General features: G+C 36.1%; 1 protein-coding gene across 1 annotated transcript in view; it reads left to right on the top strand.

The window, feature by feature from the left end:
• STK32B (serine/threonine kinase 32B) overlaps positions 1 to 17,810 on the top strand; it is a 172,765-nt gene extending 154,955 nt beyond the window's left edge. Inside the window, exon 12 of the mRNA XM_068679900.1 lies at positions 16,630 to 17,810. Within this exon, the coding sequence (XP_068536001.1) occupies positions 16,630 to 16,768 (139 nt within the window). The 3' untranslated portion in view covers positions 16,769 to 17,810. The remainder of the gene's footprint in view (positions 1 to 16,629) is intronic.
• The last annotated feature ends 2,736 nt before the right edge of the window (positions 17,811 to 20,546 follow it).

Raw genomic sequence — 20,546 nt, 5'->3', positions numbered from 1 at the left:
TCAGATTAGTTTTAAATTAGTCTGAGATTAACACAGCTGGATGTTTTGATATTCATCCCTGTTCATCCACACAGAGCAGAATTGATTATATAATCTAGCTGTTTGAAAATATCTGCATATTCACTTAGATATTCATTACAGTCATCTTAAAAAGTCACATTTCATTGTGATTTAAGCCTTCCACTCAGTTTACTTCAGTGGCACAGAACAGCACGTAAATAGTAAGAAATCATAGATGGAAAAAATTAGCTCATCTTTCAATATAAAAGAAACTCCAAACTAGAAGTAGTCTAGGAAAATAAATAAATAAATAAATAATCAGGTGTTTCTAATTGAGCAACATAGAGTCATGTGGTAATGTCATATTGATAGAGTGCAGTATTAACCATTACAGTTCTACATCTTGCAGTGCAGTACTTGCTAAACATCTCCTATGAAAAGCAGACTTTGTTTTTATTGAACATTTTGTTGATAATCCCAAGATGTGTCTCTTAACTTTGTATCTTTCATCCCGCAACAGATATTATAAATCTTGGAATAAGCCATATTAATTTCCTTTCAAAGAAATACAGGAGGAAAAGTTGAACTTTTTGGTTAAAGAAAAGTCTTACTATGCTGAAAATAATTCAGAAAAGAATCAAAAAAGACCAAATGAAATAACTTAACAATGCAAATTAATGCTGGCAAATAGAGAATCTGCATTTTCATTTTCCTATTGCTTTCTGAAGTTGGGTAATTTGTAATGAGTATTTATGGGAATGTTTTAAGCAAAATGAGAGAATGTGGAAGGAAGAGTCCATTTCAGTAAGCCATACAGTCAAATGAGTACACAGTTAAAAGAAGTAATGTTTTTCCAGATAGCAGCATTCAGCAATATACCTTCTCATTAAGACATGAATTGTCCTTGACCTTAATTTATTTGAGTGGACTGTGGTTTAACTATGTAGCTGACATCTTCGCTTTTACTACTTAATGAGAGAAGATGAAAGGATTTGAAGAATTGCAAAGTAAGATGTTGTATACAGACAGAGAGCGCAAACATACACTAGAGAATGATAGGATAGGTGTGTTTTCTTAAAATAAGAACTCAGAAAGAATTGGAGTCACAATGTTAGCTGTTTTTTTTATATATTGTGTTTAACTGTACATGGCTTCCTGAGTAAAGTGTAGTCAGTATTTGTCATCAGTGGGTAACAAAAGTTAGATTTGTGTGCCTTTACCTACAAACTTCTGATGACACAGAAATCTGATGGGAATGCAGCCTTCATTTCCGTGAAATGGATCCTGAACACTCCAGTATTTTTGTGATTGAGTCAACAATCATTCCTATGATACTCCATTTCTTCTAATGAAAAAGCTTATGAAAACTGAATCTGAGCCATGTTCAACCTCCAAACCCAATGTCTGTCCTTTACTTTTGGGACACTTATTTACAACTCCAAATAATGTAATAGCAGATGAGGAGCAGTTTCAGGGGTGTGCAATGTACATAGTTTGCAAATGCTTTCTATTTCATGTAAAAAGCTTTTCTGAAGAGGTAGTTTTATACCTTCATCTGCATTTATGCAGGAAAACATGAAGCATACATAATATAATCCCTTACATTGTAAATCAGTTTTATCCTGATTTTATTTTTCCCAGTGCTTCAGATAACTGAGGGGCTGAAGTACCTCTAGATGGAAGTGTTTACTCTTATTAACATCAATATGTCACTAAATGGGAGATACAAATTAAGATATAACACAAGTGTATGTCATCTGTACACACTGGTGTTATTGTGTAGTACCTTTAAGACAGAGTTACACAATGTCCCAGTGCAAAGTAAAATAATAATATAAAAAACAGCTGTTTGCAATACAAGTTTGAAAGTGGTGGAGCCAATGTTTTCTATTCTTCTGCAAGAGTGTCAGTAAAACCTATTGCTTAACTTTGAATGTGTAAACTAAATAAATTGTGATCTAAAATGGTCTGTGCACTGGCTCGTAGTTGGAGAATATTATCTGATGTTGATTTCATGGACCTGGTTGGCTCTTTATGATGACACATGGAATTTATCTGTTTTTAAATATATTTCTACAGATAAATGTTTTATTGCATCTAGAAATGACACACCGAATGTTCTGCGCTATCTGAACATGTATTCCCATAATATTGCCAGCAATTTTTTGAGAAGTTGGTCTTATTTAGAATCTGTAGGCTATATTTTATTCAGGGTTAAAAAAGATAATAATAAAATAAAATAAAATTGCACAGATAAAGCCACAATGTTTGTTCATAGCTTTATTCAAAAGCTGAGCAGAGATTATATTTCTATTTTAGTGTTGTTAGCACTAAACAACTCTTCATGTACAACTACATTTGTTTATGAACATCCAAAACCTGAAATAGCCAAAAATTAAGAAATAGAGACAATATTTTCTTGTAGCAGAATCAAATTTCTTACCCTGTATGGTTCATGAGCCTCTTCCTCTCCCTGAAAGATGTCTTTAAGATTAAAGAGGTGAGCAAACAAAGAACAGCAGAGAAAACACAGGAAATTTCTGCACCTCAGGCGGAATAATCCTTCAGCTGAATGCTTCACAAACTTGTCATCAAAATTATCAGCCTACTAATGAAAGCAAAATCATATAGCCACATTCTACTGAACAGAACATGCATTTCATATATAAAATGGATGTGAAAATGGATTCAAATTCTGCAGAGCTACTTTAATAAAAGGGATGGAGCAATGAGCAAACTATCCATTTTTTTATCAGTCTTAGTGGAAACTTCCAAAAACTTTCTAATGATTTTAAAGTTAGAGGTTTTTCACTTAATACTAATATCCTGTAATAACACTGCTATGATATTCATCTTTCTAATTTTCATTGATTTGAGCAGTCTTGCTCTTTCTTAAGCCCCTGGGACACCTTATTTTCTTAATATAAATTCAAAGCAAACACACTAAAAATTATACCAGAAACTGAAGCAGTCAGATGGCTGCTTCACAATTTCTCCTCTTTTCCAGCCACAGTACGTGCTGTTTGGCCATACCTATTTTTTTCCTAAAAGATGCTGAACAACTCTAGGTGAACAGACAGAAATCTACTTCCAGAATAAACAGCAAAAGGTGAGGGGCCAAATTTTAAGCATATTATGATGTTTAAAATCACATTGCATGATTTTGTCCATATCACATGCAAAAAACTGACATAATATTCTCTGCATTTTTTATAAGATCAAAATTATTTTATCTTTTCCCTATAGTTCCTTTTCTTTCCTTTCAATTGTCTTGTCAGATTCAAAACCAGAGTTCTGGAGAGCTCTCTCTCATTTCAGTTTGATTGGAATAGAATATTCATAATGATTTGCAGTAAACCTCTCTCAGTGTGCTTTCCTTAACAGATATTTTATGTCATTTAGTATCTCTGAAGATATTTATATTTTCTCAATCCCCATAATATCTGAATGCTTTTTGGCTGGGGCTGCAGCACAACTTCTCTTCTCCTGCCACTTCTGCTGACCTTGATTCAACTTAAATCCATCTCTATCTGAGCATTTCAAGTGGTTCTGCTACTCTTCACTGATGTCTGTCTTGTCGCTTTTGTAATGGATATGTCTGCTTTTGGAGATTGCTCCTGCCATCTCACCTAATTAGAAAGATGCCTTACTAAACATGATTAAATTTAACTTGTTTTTCAGTGCTAATAACCTCTGCGTGATCACACAGACCCTTTCACTTCTGCCTTTGATTCCCACTCATTTTTACTGGCTTAGAATTACCAATCCAAATGTGCCTCCTTTCTTGGCAAGTCAACCTGCCTAGATTTAAGCATTAGCAAGACCAAGCTGATTATTTTTCTGTAAGTGTACATTCAAATTCACTGTTTTGAGTAAACAGGAGTCATACAAAAGCCATTGTTTCAATAATGTCTTCCTTTTGCAGTTTCATGCAAGGAAAATAGAAAAGTTAATGAATATCTGGAACCTTATTTTCAAAGCCTCCCAGGAAAATGGCCTAAGTTTTCCCAAGAAAGTTGGCACATCTTTGTGGTAGATACACTTTATCAAATGAACATCCAGGGAAGGTTGCATATATCAGAGCATTCTCACTATCACATCAGTAGAGAGGATTAAAAGTTCAGGATAATCAATACAGATCCTCAGCACTGTTGGCCAGCAAATCTTAGACTATAATTTAGCTTCAGTTATGCAGGGGAGAGATTTTGAAAAATGTGTGGATAGCCCAATGTCTAGTGGACATATGAGAGCTGTTAATTTGTTCAAAATTGCAAAGAAAGCTGTAAAGAAATGAACATCATGATGCTATCAAGTGTGAGTGAGATGTTATCAAGTAAACATCAAAATGCTATTGTGTACATGTATATGTTCAAATATATATCTATATATCTGCACAACTTTCGCTTCCTTATTTTAAAAAGATATTGTAGACAGAATGATTACAAAAACAAAAAACAAACAAACAAAAAAAAAACAGGATTAAAAAAGTTGTGGCAGGGCTTACACTGCAGAATTTCATAGACTCAAAGTAGTTTAAACCTGGAGAAGAGAAGAGACGACTGAAAACTAGTTTAGGAAACTAGCTAAATAATAATACGTTATGAAAATAATTGATGAGACGGATAAGAAATTAATATTCACTTTTTCTAGTAACTCAATGGCAAAAAGTTATCAGGCTGCAGGTTTAAAAGAATACAAACCATGTATTATAGTGTAGTGCAGCATATCACCAAGGGGTGCTTTTGATACTAGAAGTATGAAAAGATTCAAAGAAATAGAGAAATTCATGGTGAAAAATCCATCAAGGTCTATGAGACACACACACACACCCTACAGTGTGGTCATTGGCGTGGAATGTCTGGAAATTTCAGCAGAGAGGAGGATATGCCACAGCAGACATTTGTCTCCATTTGACTTGTTCTTTGATATTGTCCACTGTGAGATGAGAAGGGGGCCACTCTGAGACAGGAATCTATGTTAGATGGGATGGCTGAATATATGTTTTTATGTTATCTCACTGCTTATAATGTCTCCATCTTCATATAGGGTCTTCATTTTAGCACAAGTTTACAGTGAAATGTACATACATATGTAAATGGATGTATATATGCATGTGTATATATATATATATATATTCTTTTCAGAAATAAGGAAAGTAAAGAAAAATTATGACAGTAAGAGATTTAGGTAAGATTTAGTTTGTCTCCTGCTGTGTTTTAGGGAATGTCTGGTGCACACTACCTTGGAAGAACTCAAGGTTGTGAAACCCAGCTGGAGATCATTTTCCTGTGTCCCATCTGGGCCATAATACATAGTGTTGTGGTGGGTATAGCTCAGAGACTAACCCAGACAGCTCATGTTTGACACAGTGGCTTCTGTGTATCCCTCTGTTAGGCACCAACTTTCCAGGCATTGTGCAAGGAGGTTTGGTGATTACTGAAGGCTGATATGCTGTGTGATCACAAGTGAGCTACCTGCTAAGTCTCCTTTTGGTGAGGGTGTCTCTCCTTCAGAGAATAAAAAGCTGCACAAGGCCTAGACTTCTTATGATTCTAAGTTTTGGACTTTGGCAGAGAAAATGAAGTATAGATAGGGAGACATGAGACAGCAGGGAGGTCAGTGCAGGCTGGGTTTGTTCCCTGGAAACTCACAGAATGATTCCTGGAAACTTGTTGTTGCAAGAGAAGAAGTGAATGACTGAACCAGCAACCGCCCAGGCATTTATTCCAGTCCGAGAGTGTTTATTGTCAAGTCCCAGTAATCAGGCAGAGCTAGACTACATATCTTTCCACATATCTTAATTCTTAAATTATTGAGTGTATGGCTCTTATGGAGCTGCAGTTTTAATTAGAGCTGCCACGTTAAAGAAATTGGAGCTGCTATGCAAAAATAAAATAAAATAAAAATAAAATAAAATAAAATAAAATAAAATAAAATAAAATAAAATAAAATAAAATAAATAAAATAAAATAAAATAAAATAAAATAAAATAAAATAAAATAAAATAAAATAAAATAAAATAAAATAAAATAAAATAAAATAAAATATGTCATAGCTATGATACTCCTCACTTATCTCTGAACCAGGGTCCTCTCCTCAGCAGTAGTGGACAGGGATAAAAGGGAAAGAGAAGTAATGAGAAGGGATTGAATGACAACATAACAGTGATGGCTGGCTGCCCATTTGTTCAGTCCTGCTTTGTGATGGCAATCGACCATACTGAGTCACTGGCACAGAGCTGCAGACACCATCACTCCAAAGGCAGCAGGCGTGTCACAGGCACCACATTACTTTTGTCTTTAAGTTCTCAGTCTGTTAGTAGAACTATGCTTACTGGTGTGATTTGCAGTCTGTTTACAGGCATCTTTGTTAACAGGTATCTTCTTTGTTAACAGGAGGGTCAGGGGTGACCTTATTGCTCTCTACAGGTACCTTAAAGGAGGCTGTAGTGAGGTGGGGGTTGGTCTGTTCTCCCATGTGCCTGGTGACAGGACGAGAGGGAATGGGCTAAAGTTGCGCCAGGGGAGTTTTAGGTTGGATATTAGGAAGAACTTCTTTACCAAAAGGGTTGTTAGACATTGGAACGGGCTGCCCAGGGAAGTGGTGGATTCACCATCCCTGGAGGTCTTTAAGAGATGTTTAGATGTAGAGCTTAGGGATATGGTTTAGTGGAGGACTGTTAGCGTTAGGTCAGAGGTGGGACTCGATGATCTTGAGGTCTCTTCCAACCTAGAAATTCTGTGATTCTGTGATTCACTCCAACTCCTCTGTAACATGTTCAGTGTCGCGGTGGAGGTAGTTGTTGTTGACAATATGTAAAGTAGATCTCCCTCTAGATGCAGCAAGAAATTGTCCTTCTCCCCATATATTGTATTTTGATGTGACCAAAAGGATCACTCTACCTAGAAAATTCCACCAAAAGAATAAAATAAGAGAATATGTCAAAGCAACTCCTGTAAACTTCCTAACTGCTGACAGTTTTACAACGGGATTACCCTGTGTATTTGAGGAGATACACCTGAGGCAAGCTAGGAAGCATGTGTCCTTTTTGAGAATGCATTTTTCCTCACACAGCTGAAAGATGTCCTTATTCGTGGGCAAGTATTTGCAGTTTATAAACTGGATTCTAACAAATTGGGGAAAATAAAAATAAATAAATAAATAAATAATAAGAAATAAAAAAAAATCCTGTGTTCCCACAAAGTCTAATAAACAATACATTACTGGGAAAATTCAGAGCTGCTTTCCTGTTGCTTGTGCATATGGGTCTGTAGATACCGCTAAACTAAAATATTTTATATTTTGTAATGTGAATTTGAAATGAACAAGACATGCATCTGGTCTTGGACAGCCAATAGCCCATTTCTAAGAGACACCTATGCTTCTAGTCTGAGCAAGGTTTTAAAGTCAGTGATAATCAGTTGTTTTACTTTCATTTTCCTAAATGCCTGCATCTCATTTGCTGTTTTTATTTATTTACTTCATCTCTTCTCTCTTATTTTGCTTTTCAATTCCCAAGGTAAACCTGAGATCTCAAGACACTGTAGGCCAACGTGCTGCAGCATCCAGTATAATTTGTTACTTGACTTCCACATACTAGTATTTCACATGTCACTCACTCCATATGTGCACCTGAACCCATTATGCTTGATTATAAATTGCTGGTTGATAGAAAATTATATTCACAGGCATTTAGTGAGTGTAATTACTCAGCAGGAACCATCAACCTGAATCAATTACCCATAGTGCAAGCATATTTCCCGAAGGATTTTTGGAAAAGGTAGAAGTAAATGTCATGAGTGTCAATGGTGCAAGAAGACATCTGTGCTACACAGGGATACTTCTCCAAAATTTTACTTTTCACATTCAGCTATAATAAAGCATAACTTTTAGTCTGTGCCTCAGTCATTTAAATTTAAATGGAGTTAAAACAGAGTTATTTGAATGATTACGTGGTAATCTACTGAGCAATCAAAACACATACCTCACAGTGTATTAAGAAAACAGATCTGAGAATGTGCTTGTTTCTACTGAAGCAGTCAAACCCAAGAGGACATGTTTAGGGTCAAAACCAGACTGCGTTAAATATTGGTTAGATGCAGAACGACTCCTACTTCAAAGGGCTTGTGCAAGATTTTCAAAGGTATCTGAAACAAATAGGAATTAGATGGCATGTCTGCATGGATGAACAGGTAATTGCACCCCTGTGCTTCAGAGTGACTTCCTTACCCAGCCCTTGGCAGTGTTTATCAGCTTGTGATATGTGCCAGGCTGATGGGACTATTCAGCTTCTGCTCGCCTGAACATTGTGGGTATAAATTAGCTCTAATCCAGAAGCAAATTGCCTCTGCTAAGCAGTGCAGCATGCAGTGAGTTTATACAGCTGCTAGACAGGAAGGGACTTGAGTCTGTGGTTCAGAGAGGGAAGGGTATCTCTATTTTTCTGGGGAAGCAACAGGACTATATTCTTCTAAACTAATCAATTTAAAATCATTTATTTACTTTAAGCTCCTTTAGTAGTCAGTGAAGAGAGCATTGTATCTCTCAAGGTTGGTCTGTGACACATGTATCAGATAACTTAGGCTGGAACTCATTATTCTATGTCAGAGCCTCTATTTATCTTGTACAGAGAGCCTGAACTAATCTTTCAGTTGTCTACAGTTAGCTGGCATAAAATCTATCCCACAGCTGTGGGCTCAGTTCATTTATGTGAAAATAAATGCCTAGCTGCCAGTCCAACTTCTGTGGTCTTCTGTGGTCTGCTGTTGTATCTGCTCTCTGTCGGTCAGGTAATCGAGGGCATCTCATATGGCACTAAATTCCACTTCTGGGGCAACTGCATTTGAGCTATACATACCTAGCCATGTGAGCAGGCCAAGAACAAGCAAGTTACAAGAGTGAATGTTTTTAAAGTAGAACTAAAGACTTATGAGACTTTCACCCTTGCTACTGGTTTGATGAGGATACTACTTGGACCCAGATCTCCCAGAATGTATGCCCACTATTACATAAGCAAACAATTCTATTGTGTTTCACTTAAAGCTGCTGTGTATAAGTCGGTCCTCCATAAGAAATCTAGAGTGGAGAAAAATTATCTGACTTTGGAGACTCTTCTTTCCAGTCTAAAGTTGTGTTACTCAACACTGATGTTGCTTCATGATGAGTGTTGAGTCTGCCCCAGCCCATCCTTAAGCCTGTCCTGGTCTGCCCCAAACCTCCTCTGGCACAGAGTAAGATTGAACCTTCTTTATTTATTTGAAAATCTTTCTAAATTCAAGTACTTTTCAGATGTTTCTGTTTTAATGAAAACACAACACAAGCTGTACGCAGACTAAAGAAAAGAAGAGCTCAATATTAACTCTCTCATGGTTACTGCCCATCCCTGTGTGTAAAAACTTCATTAGATAAAAAAACACATTAGCTATATACAACTGTCTCAGGAGTTAGTTTCAAATTAAATCTCCTAATCTGGCATTCTTTTAAATACTTTCTCTTTTTCAGGTGTCTAGTTCTTCTTCTTCCACTTCCGCTTCCTTTCTTTTTTTTATTCTGCACTTTATACCTTCATTGTTGTATTTTATCTATTTTTACTTCTTTATTCTACATTTTTTCCTATGTATTTCATGTCTACCTATGTCACTTCCAAATGGGTAAAGGGCAGCACAATCATTATGCTGGTATTATCAAATATTTAAAAGGAGGAATATAAGCAATATAGGAATATATGCAGTCTTCCATGGTCCCTGGCATATTCTTTCCCTGAACAAAATCATTCCCTGAAGCAAACTCCTTCACATTTCAAAGATTAACATAGACCAAAAAAAAAAGAAAAAAAGAAAAAAAAAAGAAAAAAAAAAAAAGGAAAACAAAAAGTATTTTGGATATTAGAGAGTTTATCCAAAAAGATGCAACCTTGTGCCACTTAGCTTCCAGGGATCTATCTTTCCACCATTTTGTCTTCTGGTATGAATGCAGTCAATGTAATCAATGACATTTACAGTCAGAATGTTATTTGCAGTTTGTCATAAGAACCTGGATATCACTGGGGGTTATGACATAAATTAATAGTTTGGCAGATACTTGGGTTACCAGATAACTTAATCTTATGATGGATTACTATATCAATTAGTTCTGATACATATTGTAATGAAATCAAAACTCTTCTTTTACAAATAAGAAATTTCTAAGACTCAGACCAGAGACTGAAGACCAGGACTTATCTCTGTTCATGTATTCTAGTCATGCCAGCTCTTCAGCCTGCACCATTGGAAAGCAGTCCTAAGCATGAAAGGTTACAATGGGATCTGTAGCTCGCACCAACAGGATTTCCTGTGAGGACAATCCAGAAGTGTTCTATTTGCTCTTTTCTGTTAACATGTTTTCTTAATATTTACATTGGGCAAAAGGTAGTGTTTCCCTTTTTATGCATAAAAGTATAAAATAAGCAACTTTCCTGAACTTCTAATCTACTCACAAACTCATTTTAGCTTTTCAGAAAAGAAAATAGACAGGAATTTTAACACTTTTCTGATATATTTGGTGGCTACTTTGTTTTAGAAAGTGAAAGTACTCTTTCCAAATATATTCATTCAGTTAAAAATAACTTGTTTTGCTCACTTCTTTCTTCTTCTTTATTTATTTCTTTATTATCTTTTCACTAAAAAATATAGTTCAATGAAAAAAACTGGCAGATGAGAACTAATAAGCAGAATAATGGAGATATAAGAGAAAGAGTAGAACTCGTTTACAATTGCAAAACGCTGCCAGCTTCTTCAGTTTAATAAAAATAAGAAACAGTGAGTCAGTTCTTAAGAAAAACCTTCAAAAATGTAGGCAGAAAATTATTAAGTGTCCATGTATCAAACTCAATTCTTATTTCCCACAGTGGCAGTCAGATGACAAGCCAAGCTGCTTATTGTCCCAGAAATCATGCTCAGTTATCAATATTTCTACAGTCATTGCCTGCAATTGATGTTAAAATGATGGCATAAAAATAGCAGGGAAAGTTTTCAAAGTAGGGTATAAGATGCGCATGCATAAAACCCATTATTTTTTAAAAAGATGTGTGCACACTGCAAGACCTACAAATTACTGCCAAATATCTGCCCTGATTTCGTAGTATGTACACTTTTGTGAAGGGTACAAGCTTCTATAAAGCTTAAATAAGGGACTGAAAAAAGAGAGAAGAGGACATTTCATGATTCATGGGGTCCACCTTTACATTATTATATCACTCTGTAAAAATCATTTTCAGTTTGGTTGGGATTTTTGCAGCACTGCTGGATGTTTTCCAGAATACCCATCAGTTTTAGTTATATTGCATAACTTCCACATTTCTATTTTTTTAAGACCAGAATATAACAAAACAATACCTGTGTCTGTAACTTTCTTTTTCCTTACAAATTGTCATTGATAGATATTGTCTATTGAGAATCAAAATTTTCAGTATATTGAGAGGATACTGACTTACGAAGAGTTTATGTTTACTGACTGATATTCTAAAAATATGGTATTTGGAGTGTCTTTATTGTTGCTCTGAAATCCCCCTTGTAACATCTGTATCTGTGCTCTAGTAGGCAAACCAGACTGATATGCATAGAGACAATACAGTTGAAATAGTGCCTTTCTTAGCACTGTCATTTTTCATAGTACATCATTGCTTTTTCCTTTTTTTTTCTTTTTTTTTTTTTTTTTCTTTTTTTCTCCTGATTTGGATATGTTTGTAATTAGCCTTCCAGAAAGGCCATCTGCAGAAGACATCAGCATTATTTAAATGTAGCTACTAAATCATAGAACTGAGGTGTGTTTCTAACTATTTAGCAATCTGTCTCCCAGGATACTTGAATTTTAAAAGCTAGCATAGGCATGCTTGCTCTTTTCTGACCTCAGACCTCCTCCCTTGTGAAGAATGACTGGGATAAAATGTTCCACAGATTTATCTACTCCTAAGGGTTTCTTTCAGGAGATGTAGAAGTTTCCTTTAGTGGAACTCTTTTTACTGCAATAAAGCTACAGTTTCTAAAGATTGATTTACTATTCCCAGTTTCTAAAGCTTGACTTATTAAGCTCAACTCTTCCCCAAACCACAAGCAAACGCATCTGGTTTCACTGGAAAGGGGGTGGAAATATCAATAGGCCAAGGTAAAATGCTAAATCTAGAAATGATAAAGCAAGTTCCACTATCCACTCACACTTTCTTACACTCCCAGGACACTGATTTGCAAAACCAGCAAGCTCACTTGTAAATTTGCTGTAATAAAAAGAGTGTCCTGTAGGACCTGGTACACATGGAGTGGAATTTCTGGCTGGCTTAAATTATCTTTCTGTCAATAGAAATTCTTTCTTGTTGAGTTGTTGAGTGCATTACCACTGTTTGAAACACTTCTGAGGCTCTGGTTTCAAACTGGCAGCTGGGCAGCACCCACTGATGGGTATACTGGCTGCACCAAGGTGTTATCACACACAAGGTATGGCTTGGCTAGAAAAAACAAGTGACAGGCAGTATAACAGACTTCTTAAAGCTCTCAAACAGGACATTTTGCAAGCCTGATTCCACTGCTTTGCATTGCTACAGAGTTCTTTTTTGTTTTGGGGGCCAATAATGTTTCCCTCTTCTTTGAATCTTCTACTTACCGATACCTGATTCAAGACCCAGCACTAGAAACCAACACTGCAGGGACTCCACTATAATTTCTGGAAATCAAGATAAGAATCTTTAAAACCTTTCATACATGACAGAGACACTTTTCCTTAACCAGAAATGCTGATGAAGCAGAAGACTGGACTGAGGGCTCAGTTACTTTTCTTGATGCATTCCCAAGTGGTTAGTACAGCCTCTTTCTTCCTCGCTGCCAGAGAGGAGGTTGCTCTATGCTCAGTGTCACACTACTGATATTGCATGGATCTATGGTGAAGGCAAGGAAATCTGTGCTTATCTATTCATTGATGCAGCAGAACCACTCTTAATTCCCAGCATAACTGTCTCTGAGCTCACTTATCTATTTGTACAGAATTTAGTGGCATAAATGTAATAGACATTGTGCAAACTCCTTTTCATCCTCTTTTCTCTGCAGGTTTTTTCTTCGTAACTATTCACCAGAGCCACTTGTTCACTTTTTTCACCCACTGCTGGACATTTCACTATTTAACCTCTCTTCATAACATTCAGCAAAAGAATAGCTACCTGGTTTGGATCCACAACAGCTAAGTCCCCATCAACTCGTTCATTTTCCCTGGGCCTTTATCAAGTTATTGCAGGCTGTAGCTGCATCAACTTAAAGGAAAGAAAAGCCACACTAGAAAGCAGTTTCTGACAAATGTTTTATTGCACTAGTGCTATTTTTAAAGAGAATGGACCAGAGTGCATTTATTTTGCAATGATCACAGGGACTGTGTTGAGCTATCCATGTTTTTGTAAAGCTGAGAAACTCTCATGGAAAATGTCCCAACCTTTTAATTGAAGAGACTGCTTGTTCACACACTCCTGCTGTGGTGAGATTTGTTTAGGTCTTGACCAGAGTCTCTTTGCACTTTAGAGCTAGATGGAAATATAAACCAATTGCCTTATTTTACTTTTTCACTACAGTGGTTTGAAAGGAAAGAAAATATTCTCCACTAACATTTCTGAGACCAATTAGATGCTTATGATTGGGATTTCCCATGCCTTAGTCTTTTACAAATCTGAAATTATGACTGTCATGTTGAATCTGCAACTTCTGTTCCTTTTCTATTAAACTTATCTTACTATACAGCCTAAAGACAAACTTTTGAGATTTTTATTCACCTGGTGAACAAAGCTGAGCCTTAAGCACTTTTCTGGGGATTCCAAGTTTACTACTGGGTTTCATTACATGATACTCTGACCTGCCATAGCTGTTTCAATCTTTTTTTTTTTCTTTTTTTTTTCTTTTTTTTTTTTTTTTCATATTTCCCATACAAACCTTTGGCCAGTCTGTTCTCTTTGTTTTTGTATTTCTATACATTCTTTTTTGCTAGTTCTTAGCCACAATTTATCCAGCTCAGATGCTGGCTAGCTCCTGTCCATGTGAGATTTCTGGACAGATATTCTGTCTCAGCTTCACTCCCCTACATTGTCTCCACGTGTTGGGAGAGAGGCTGAGGAACAACAAAGGGCTGCAATTTCTCCACAGGGTGACAGACGTAGAAACTGAATCAACAGCTCCTGATTCTTAGTCTAATTTCCCATTCTCCAAGACACACTAGTAGGTAGTTGTTAGCATGCCCATAATAATTTCTTATAATGGAATCTTTAACATAATTTTAAACTCTGAATAAAGCAATTTATAAATTATAAAATAGCCAAATAGTTAAATTTTTGACTGACTTTTGATCTGATATATAGCCTATTGCTTACTTTAATAGTTTATAAATATGTGTAGTGAATCTAGGTACAGAAATAAAAAATGTCTGAAAAGAGAATACAATGAAGCACTGCTAAAACAATATACTTTTTTTTTTTTTACCAGTTCCAACCTCCCATAATCCAATTATAATAATAATTGCCCTTGGCAAAATAATAAGAGCCCTTTGGAGCAGGGATAGGATAAAAGAAAACAAATGGAAATAAAACAACAATAGAAACTCTCTCTGTGAAGAATGGGAATTTCAAGGCTGATCTGTCATGTTTTTTGAACCTTTACATGCTGCCTTTGAGCCAGTTTGAGTGATTTGGAAAAAAATAAAAATAAAAATAATAATAATAAAAAAAAGCAACAACGAACAAAACCAACAAACTTGTGTTTTTCTGTTTTATGCTGTTATTGAGACTTCTTAGTTTCCAAGCACTGTAGCCTTTTGTCTCAATGCCTACAAATACCTTGCTCTTGTAAGGGCCATTAGCTCAGCCCCTGAGATTCAATGCTTTGTCTGATTCAGTTGCTCCCTTGGTAGTCCAATGGATCTTCTCTGAAACTCTTATAAAATAAAAGACAAGAAATCAAACAAACAAAAACAAACAAGCAAACAAACAAACAAACACACTATCACATTTGCTGCCTTGCAATCAGTAGTGCCAAGACAGTTTCAACAGTAAGTTACATACTCCATTCAGCTGTGCAATTATATATTTCAGTGTTCTTAGAGCCATTGGAGAAAATCTGTCTTGATCACTTGTCAACATTCATTTGAAAAAAACAGTTTTAAGCTGTTTGGCTGATGTTTTGACTGGAGATGATGGACAAGTTTCTCATAAAGAAAGGAATGTCCCTCAGCTCATTTGTCATGAGTTTTGGTGAAGATAATTAATTGGCTTTTCAGCTAGGGACTAATATTTCTTGTGCTATCCTCTAATGACTCAGTCATCCACTGGCCTATAGACTCACTGGTAGACTTCATTTGTGGTGCAAAATTTGTTCCTTTAACACAGTGTTATTTTTGTTGTTGTTTTTTATTTTCATTTGGGGGGTGGGATTGGTTGGTTGGTTTTAGTATGCTTTATATTTTTTATTTAACATGTCAATGTATGTCCTTTTTTAAACAACCTATTTGGATAGTATTTTGTTTATTTTAACATTAAACAATCTCCTTAATACTTCTGTTTACCTATGACAGAATTTTCAAGAGAATTTTACATTCTCTTCTGAGTCTTCAGTTTGTGTCTCTATTTTACCCTATTTTAAACTGACCCTTTACAGTTCATTTTTGCATGCTTTTCATTATTGAATAATTTCTATGTATTCAATGTTACTTGCAAAGTGTTTTTATTTTTTTCAATACATCATACATACCACTTATAGTCACTTTTACAAACAGTTTCTTCCACAGTGTCTCTGGTGCTAGTTCTTTGTGCATTTTTTGGGGAATATATCACCGGCTGTTTCCCATTTTAAGAAAACAAATGGAGAAAAATTCCTAAAAAAAAAAAAATTAAAAAAAAATTTAAAAAAAATCCCAGCTGTTAATTTTCCGAAAACTGGCCTCTCCTCTGCTCCATAGCTTCCCCATGAAACTTCCTCCTCCTCATGAAAATACTTACATTGTGCCTTTTGTTTTTGGAGAACAATATTAAGTAAGAACAAGAACCACAGTAAAATCATAGACATTGATACTAGGGTTGAACAACACACTTAGAAATTTGCTGATAATATTAAAACTGGGGATTACAAGTGCCACCAGGGCTGTGGCTGTTCTCCAGAAAATAATGCCTGCAGAAGATGACTTTGCAAAGTCCTTAAACAATGCAGGATTTTTTGTTGTTGTTATCCCTTGAAACCACCTTGGAAGCTTTGACCACATATGAAGTAATAACAAGAAGAACACTGACTATGCATTCACCTCATGTTTTTTCCTTTGCTGGGGGAGGCTTTTTCAAGTTATGTCCAGGCAAAGGTGTCAAAGCCAGGGAAAGCACAATCCTCTGCTAGTTCTTTGTGATAGGTTCTAATAGGAGCAGGATTTAGCCAAGATTCAACCTCACATATTTAGGAGGAGGAATTCTTCGGTGTTTAAAAGATGAATAAAGATAGGGAAGTTAGTAGAGATTGAATGGTGCAGGAGTCTATTTTATATGCAGGAATATGTAGTTCACCATAAAACAGACAATGGCTGTTATTCTGATGCAGTTATCTGCATATCAGCTATAAACCTTTTGATGTTTTTAACCTTGGGCAGACTAAGAAGACAGCAGGATCAAAGCGGACAGACTTCCAGCACAGAGAGCAGAGCATCCCTGCAGAGCCACGGGAAACTTCAAGACGGACGTAACAACAACTTACTTGGACACGGATGCACAAGAGGCTGCAGCAGCTAGTGAGCTCCAGCCCTATTCTTGCTTTCACCCCGGGGGGAGGGGCAAGGAAAGGTCCTCTCCATGCATGCCTTCATGCTCACCCGTTGGATCCCAAGCAATCTTACTTCTCCAGCAGGATCCCCAGCCAAGGACAAGCCCATGGAGCACAGCGGTTGAGAATGTCTACCTAAGACTCCGCTCTTTTGACTCTGCCACTGGAAAAAATGACCATCAGCAACAAAATACAGTTTTATAGGCTTGACTCTCCTTTTCAAAATCCTGGAAGAAAACTTGAAACAATTCATTAGGCAGCCTCTCAAAGATTGCCATGTTTCTGGCTACCTGCAAGAGACAAGGTTATATTGGGGCCAGCTTTATCTTGAAGTCTTTACATTGTCCTCTCTGTCTCTGTTAATCAAAATGGTCCAGTATGGAATTCTGTGAAACTGCTAAACACAGCTGTTTCTGAACATCTGCTGTTGAGTTTATAACAGATGTATATGATGTAAATACGTGAATGTAGTGTCAAATAGGCTAAACACTGAATAATTTCATTTAACTACCAGAAACCCATTGGAAATGTTGCAGCGTGAATGTCTTCACTTTGTTGTTTAACTTCATGCATTCTGCTTTGTAGTAAGAGATGTGACCCTGGCCAAGTCAACGTTTTACTAGCAACTTTTGTGGATGCAAGTTTAGACACATTAGCAGTGTTTCATAATTATGACAAAGAAAGACCTTTTTATTTGTAAGAATAAGCTGACTGATCCAGAGTTGAAAAGCAACTTAGAAAGGAGAGCTAAAAACTTTAGGAATTTTCTCAGACTCATAGCTAGTTATAAAATGTGAAGAAGTTACATGTGTCTTTGTTTTCATGGTTCTATTCTGGATGAGGATTGTCTTGAAAAGAAAAATACTTTATCCAAAGTATTCCTGACTTGAAAAGCTTTTTGTTTGTTTGTTTGTTTGTTTGTTTGAAGAGCATCCACATATCCATACATCTATGTATTTTACAACTTGTACATCCACATTTTGATAATAAATGCTTATTTGTTCTGTCTTATTGTGCTTTTATTTGTAAAGGGTTATCATTCATAAGCAAATTTCATTTCAATTTTCTAAAACAAATAAATTAGGCTTTTGGAAGTGATAAGCATTTTATTTGTAGTAATCTGTTTTTACTGTATTGTTTCCATTTTATCTTTTACAAAACAAAGTTCTTTGTAAATGAATCAATTTTTAAATTTGGTTTAACATTATATGTAATTTTTTTTCACAAAATTTTCATAAAATACAGATTTTTATTGCTTCGTGAAATGGTGAAATGATATGGTGTTCCTATCAACAACAGAGAAGTTTACTAATGTACTAAGGTACATATTTTACATCTGTCATGAGCATGGTATGGGTTTATTTGTTTAATTTGAGCAGAGACTGAAATCACAGGATCAAGCAAAGGAACAGACTTTGTTCTTTAGAGGACAGTTTTCATTTCCCCAAATAAACTGTTTCATGCTCACCCCTTATAACGACCTTTTTTTTTTTTATTTTATTTTTTCCCTTAATATTTATTTAACTTGAGAAGGACCAAAGAGGATAACATTTGACATAATTTCCAGAAAAATCTATTTCTCTGTTTCAATTAAAGTGCATCATGATCTTGGATCTCAGTCTGGATCTTGATCCTAGGCAGAAATGAAAGATTTTATTTACTTAAATAATCCTACAGAAATTAATGACATTACTTCTTAATGCTTGCAGGATCCATGCTATATCAGATAATATAAGTTAAAGACATGAAGCTTTTGGAAGTAAGGTCAGTAATATGTGAAATATTCCTGGGATGTGCCTCGTGTGGATATCAGGTCTGCATCCACTCTGCAGAGCCCCTCCTGCCAGGCTACACTTCCTGCTAAAGCACACAAAGCCACCAAGCAGCCTGGATTTATAGGATCACAAGTCCCAATCCACAGTCTTTAAAGTACAATAATTTCATCAATGGCATATTAAAATCTGAGGGGTTTTCCTGCAGGTAGAATTTAATTTACAGCAGGAGTCTTCTGAACATTTGCAGTCCGATCTGGCTGGCCGCAGGGTGTCTTTGCCAATGCTTCACAAAGCTGTTTTTGAGATGAGCCTGGTTATTTGATAGATGGCATCTCCTTGAATATGTGTGTAGAGCATTATGCATGAATGCAAGCCCTCAGACACTTTAATTTCACGGTTGTTACCACATGGTCATTTCTCAAACAACCTTACTACTTGAAAAAAAAATCATGGCACTGATGTTCAGCTTTATTTGGATACCATGCCACTGACTGCAAATTGAACATTATGTTGCATATAACTGTCTTCTTCAACTTACTACACAGGTCAATGAATACTCTCAGCTACATTTTGGTGGTATAATGCTCTCTGGGTTTATCTTTCCTTTCAAACACCACAGCTGTAAGGAACTGGCCTGTCATGGAGGCACCAATAATGGTTCAGCAGAAGAAAAAGAAGACAGCTCATTCTTTATAAGATGACCATTGTGAGGATCAAACAAGTATTACAAGGAAAATCACACTGCCTAGTAATAATTCTGAGAAATTCTGGCATAGGACTTTTTCTCTCTAGCTTCAGTAATGAACAAAATGTACATTCCTGCAGCTCGGTTAGCCAGATCTAGGCTTAAAGATATAAAGAGGGGAGAAAAAATGCTTTTAGGATGTGATACATTTGGTCTGTCTTTATCATCTCCTTCAGCAAATGGATCTCCCTGTAGCTCTGCCTCTATGGAGGATAAAGTCAATATACGCAAGCAGTCCAGATTCAGATGTGCACATTGTGCACTGACATTTAGTTAGATGAATCCTGTTTGTTATGGCACAGGCATTTGTGGAGATACAGCCTAATCCTTATGAAAAAAATGGGAACAATTCTGATCATTTCAGCAGGAGTGAGACTGAGCCATTTAAATAGTTTTATCCTTCCATGGGAAAGTGGTATTAGAGTGTTGGAGAAATTATGCAAAAAGAGACAATTGCAATGAATGTTGCCTTGTTTTTCCAGAAGAAATGAAAACAAGGAAGGCAACCCAAATAATATGTATAGTTTTTTTTTTTTTTACAAAAAAGTCTACGAGATGGAGGGGAGAAACAAAGTGTGGAAGTCATAAAGCCAAAAGAAGCTCCTTGGGACTCATTTATTCTATACAGTTTTATTGCTTTGCAAAAGCAGCCAGTGATCTTAACTCCCAAAGTCTCATCTGGTTTCTTCACATCATTTCAAGGGTAAAATATTTTTTCTCATTTCTCTTCCAGGGGAGAGAGAAGAAAGTCTAACACAGCTGGAAAAGCAGTTTGCTGCTGCAACATTTTATTGCAATTCCACTTGCTCTGCAGTGTTACAGTTCTGCTCACACACACACATTCCCACAGCATCACTCCACCTTAAACTCTGCCAAATTTACCTTCTGTTCAGTTTGCTCGTTCTAGATTGTATATAAATATTGGCACAGTACTGTAAATGTTTAATTACCAACTGTCATAAAATACAAATAGCTCCTTTTATCTGTAGTCTTGACAAAATGATTAATGAAATATTTCCATTTTTTTTCCCTGTAGATTTGAGGAGGTGGGAGGGTTGGTGATAGATCTTGGCACACCAGTGAAAATTATATCAAAGCACATAAGTAATAGACAGCAATTCATTCCATCAATTTGGATGTTTTCTGTTTGCAGAAGTACATGAGCACAATTTCAAACTGATTTCTAGCAGTTTAAGCTAAAGCTAAATACTGTTGTATTGGGATGTA

Source organism: Anas acuta, chromosome 4 (genome assembly GCF_963932015.1).
Source record: "Anas acuta chromosome 4, bAnaAcu1.1, whole genome shotgun sequence".
Taxonomy (NCBI): domain Eukaryota; kingdom Metazoa; phylum Chordata; class Aves; order Anseriformes; family Anatidae; genus Anas; species Anas acuta.
This window is presented reverse-complemented; position numbering and strand designations above follow the sequence as displayed.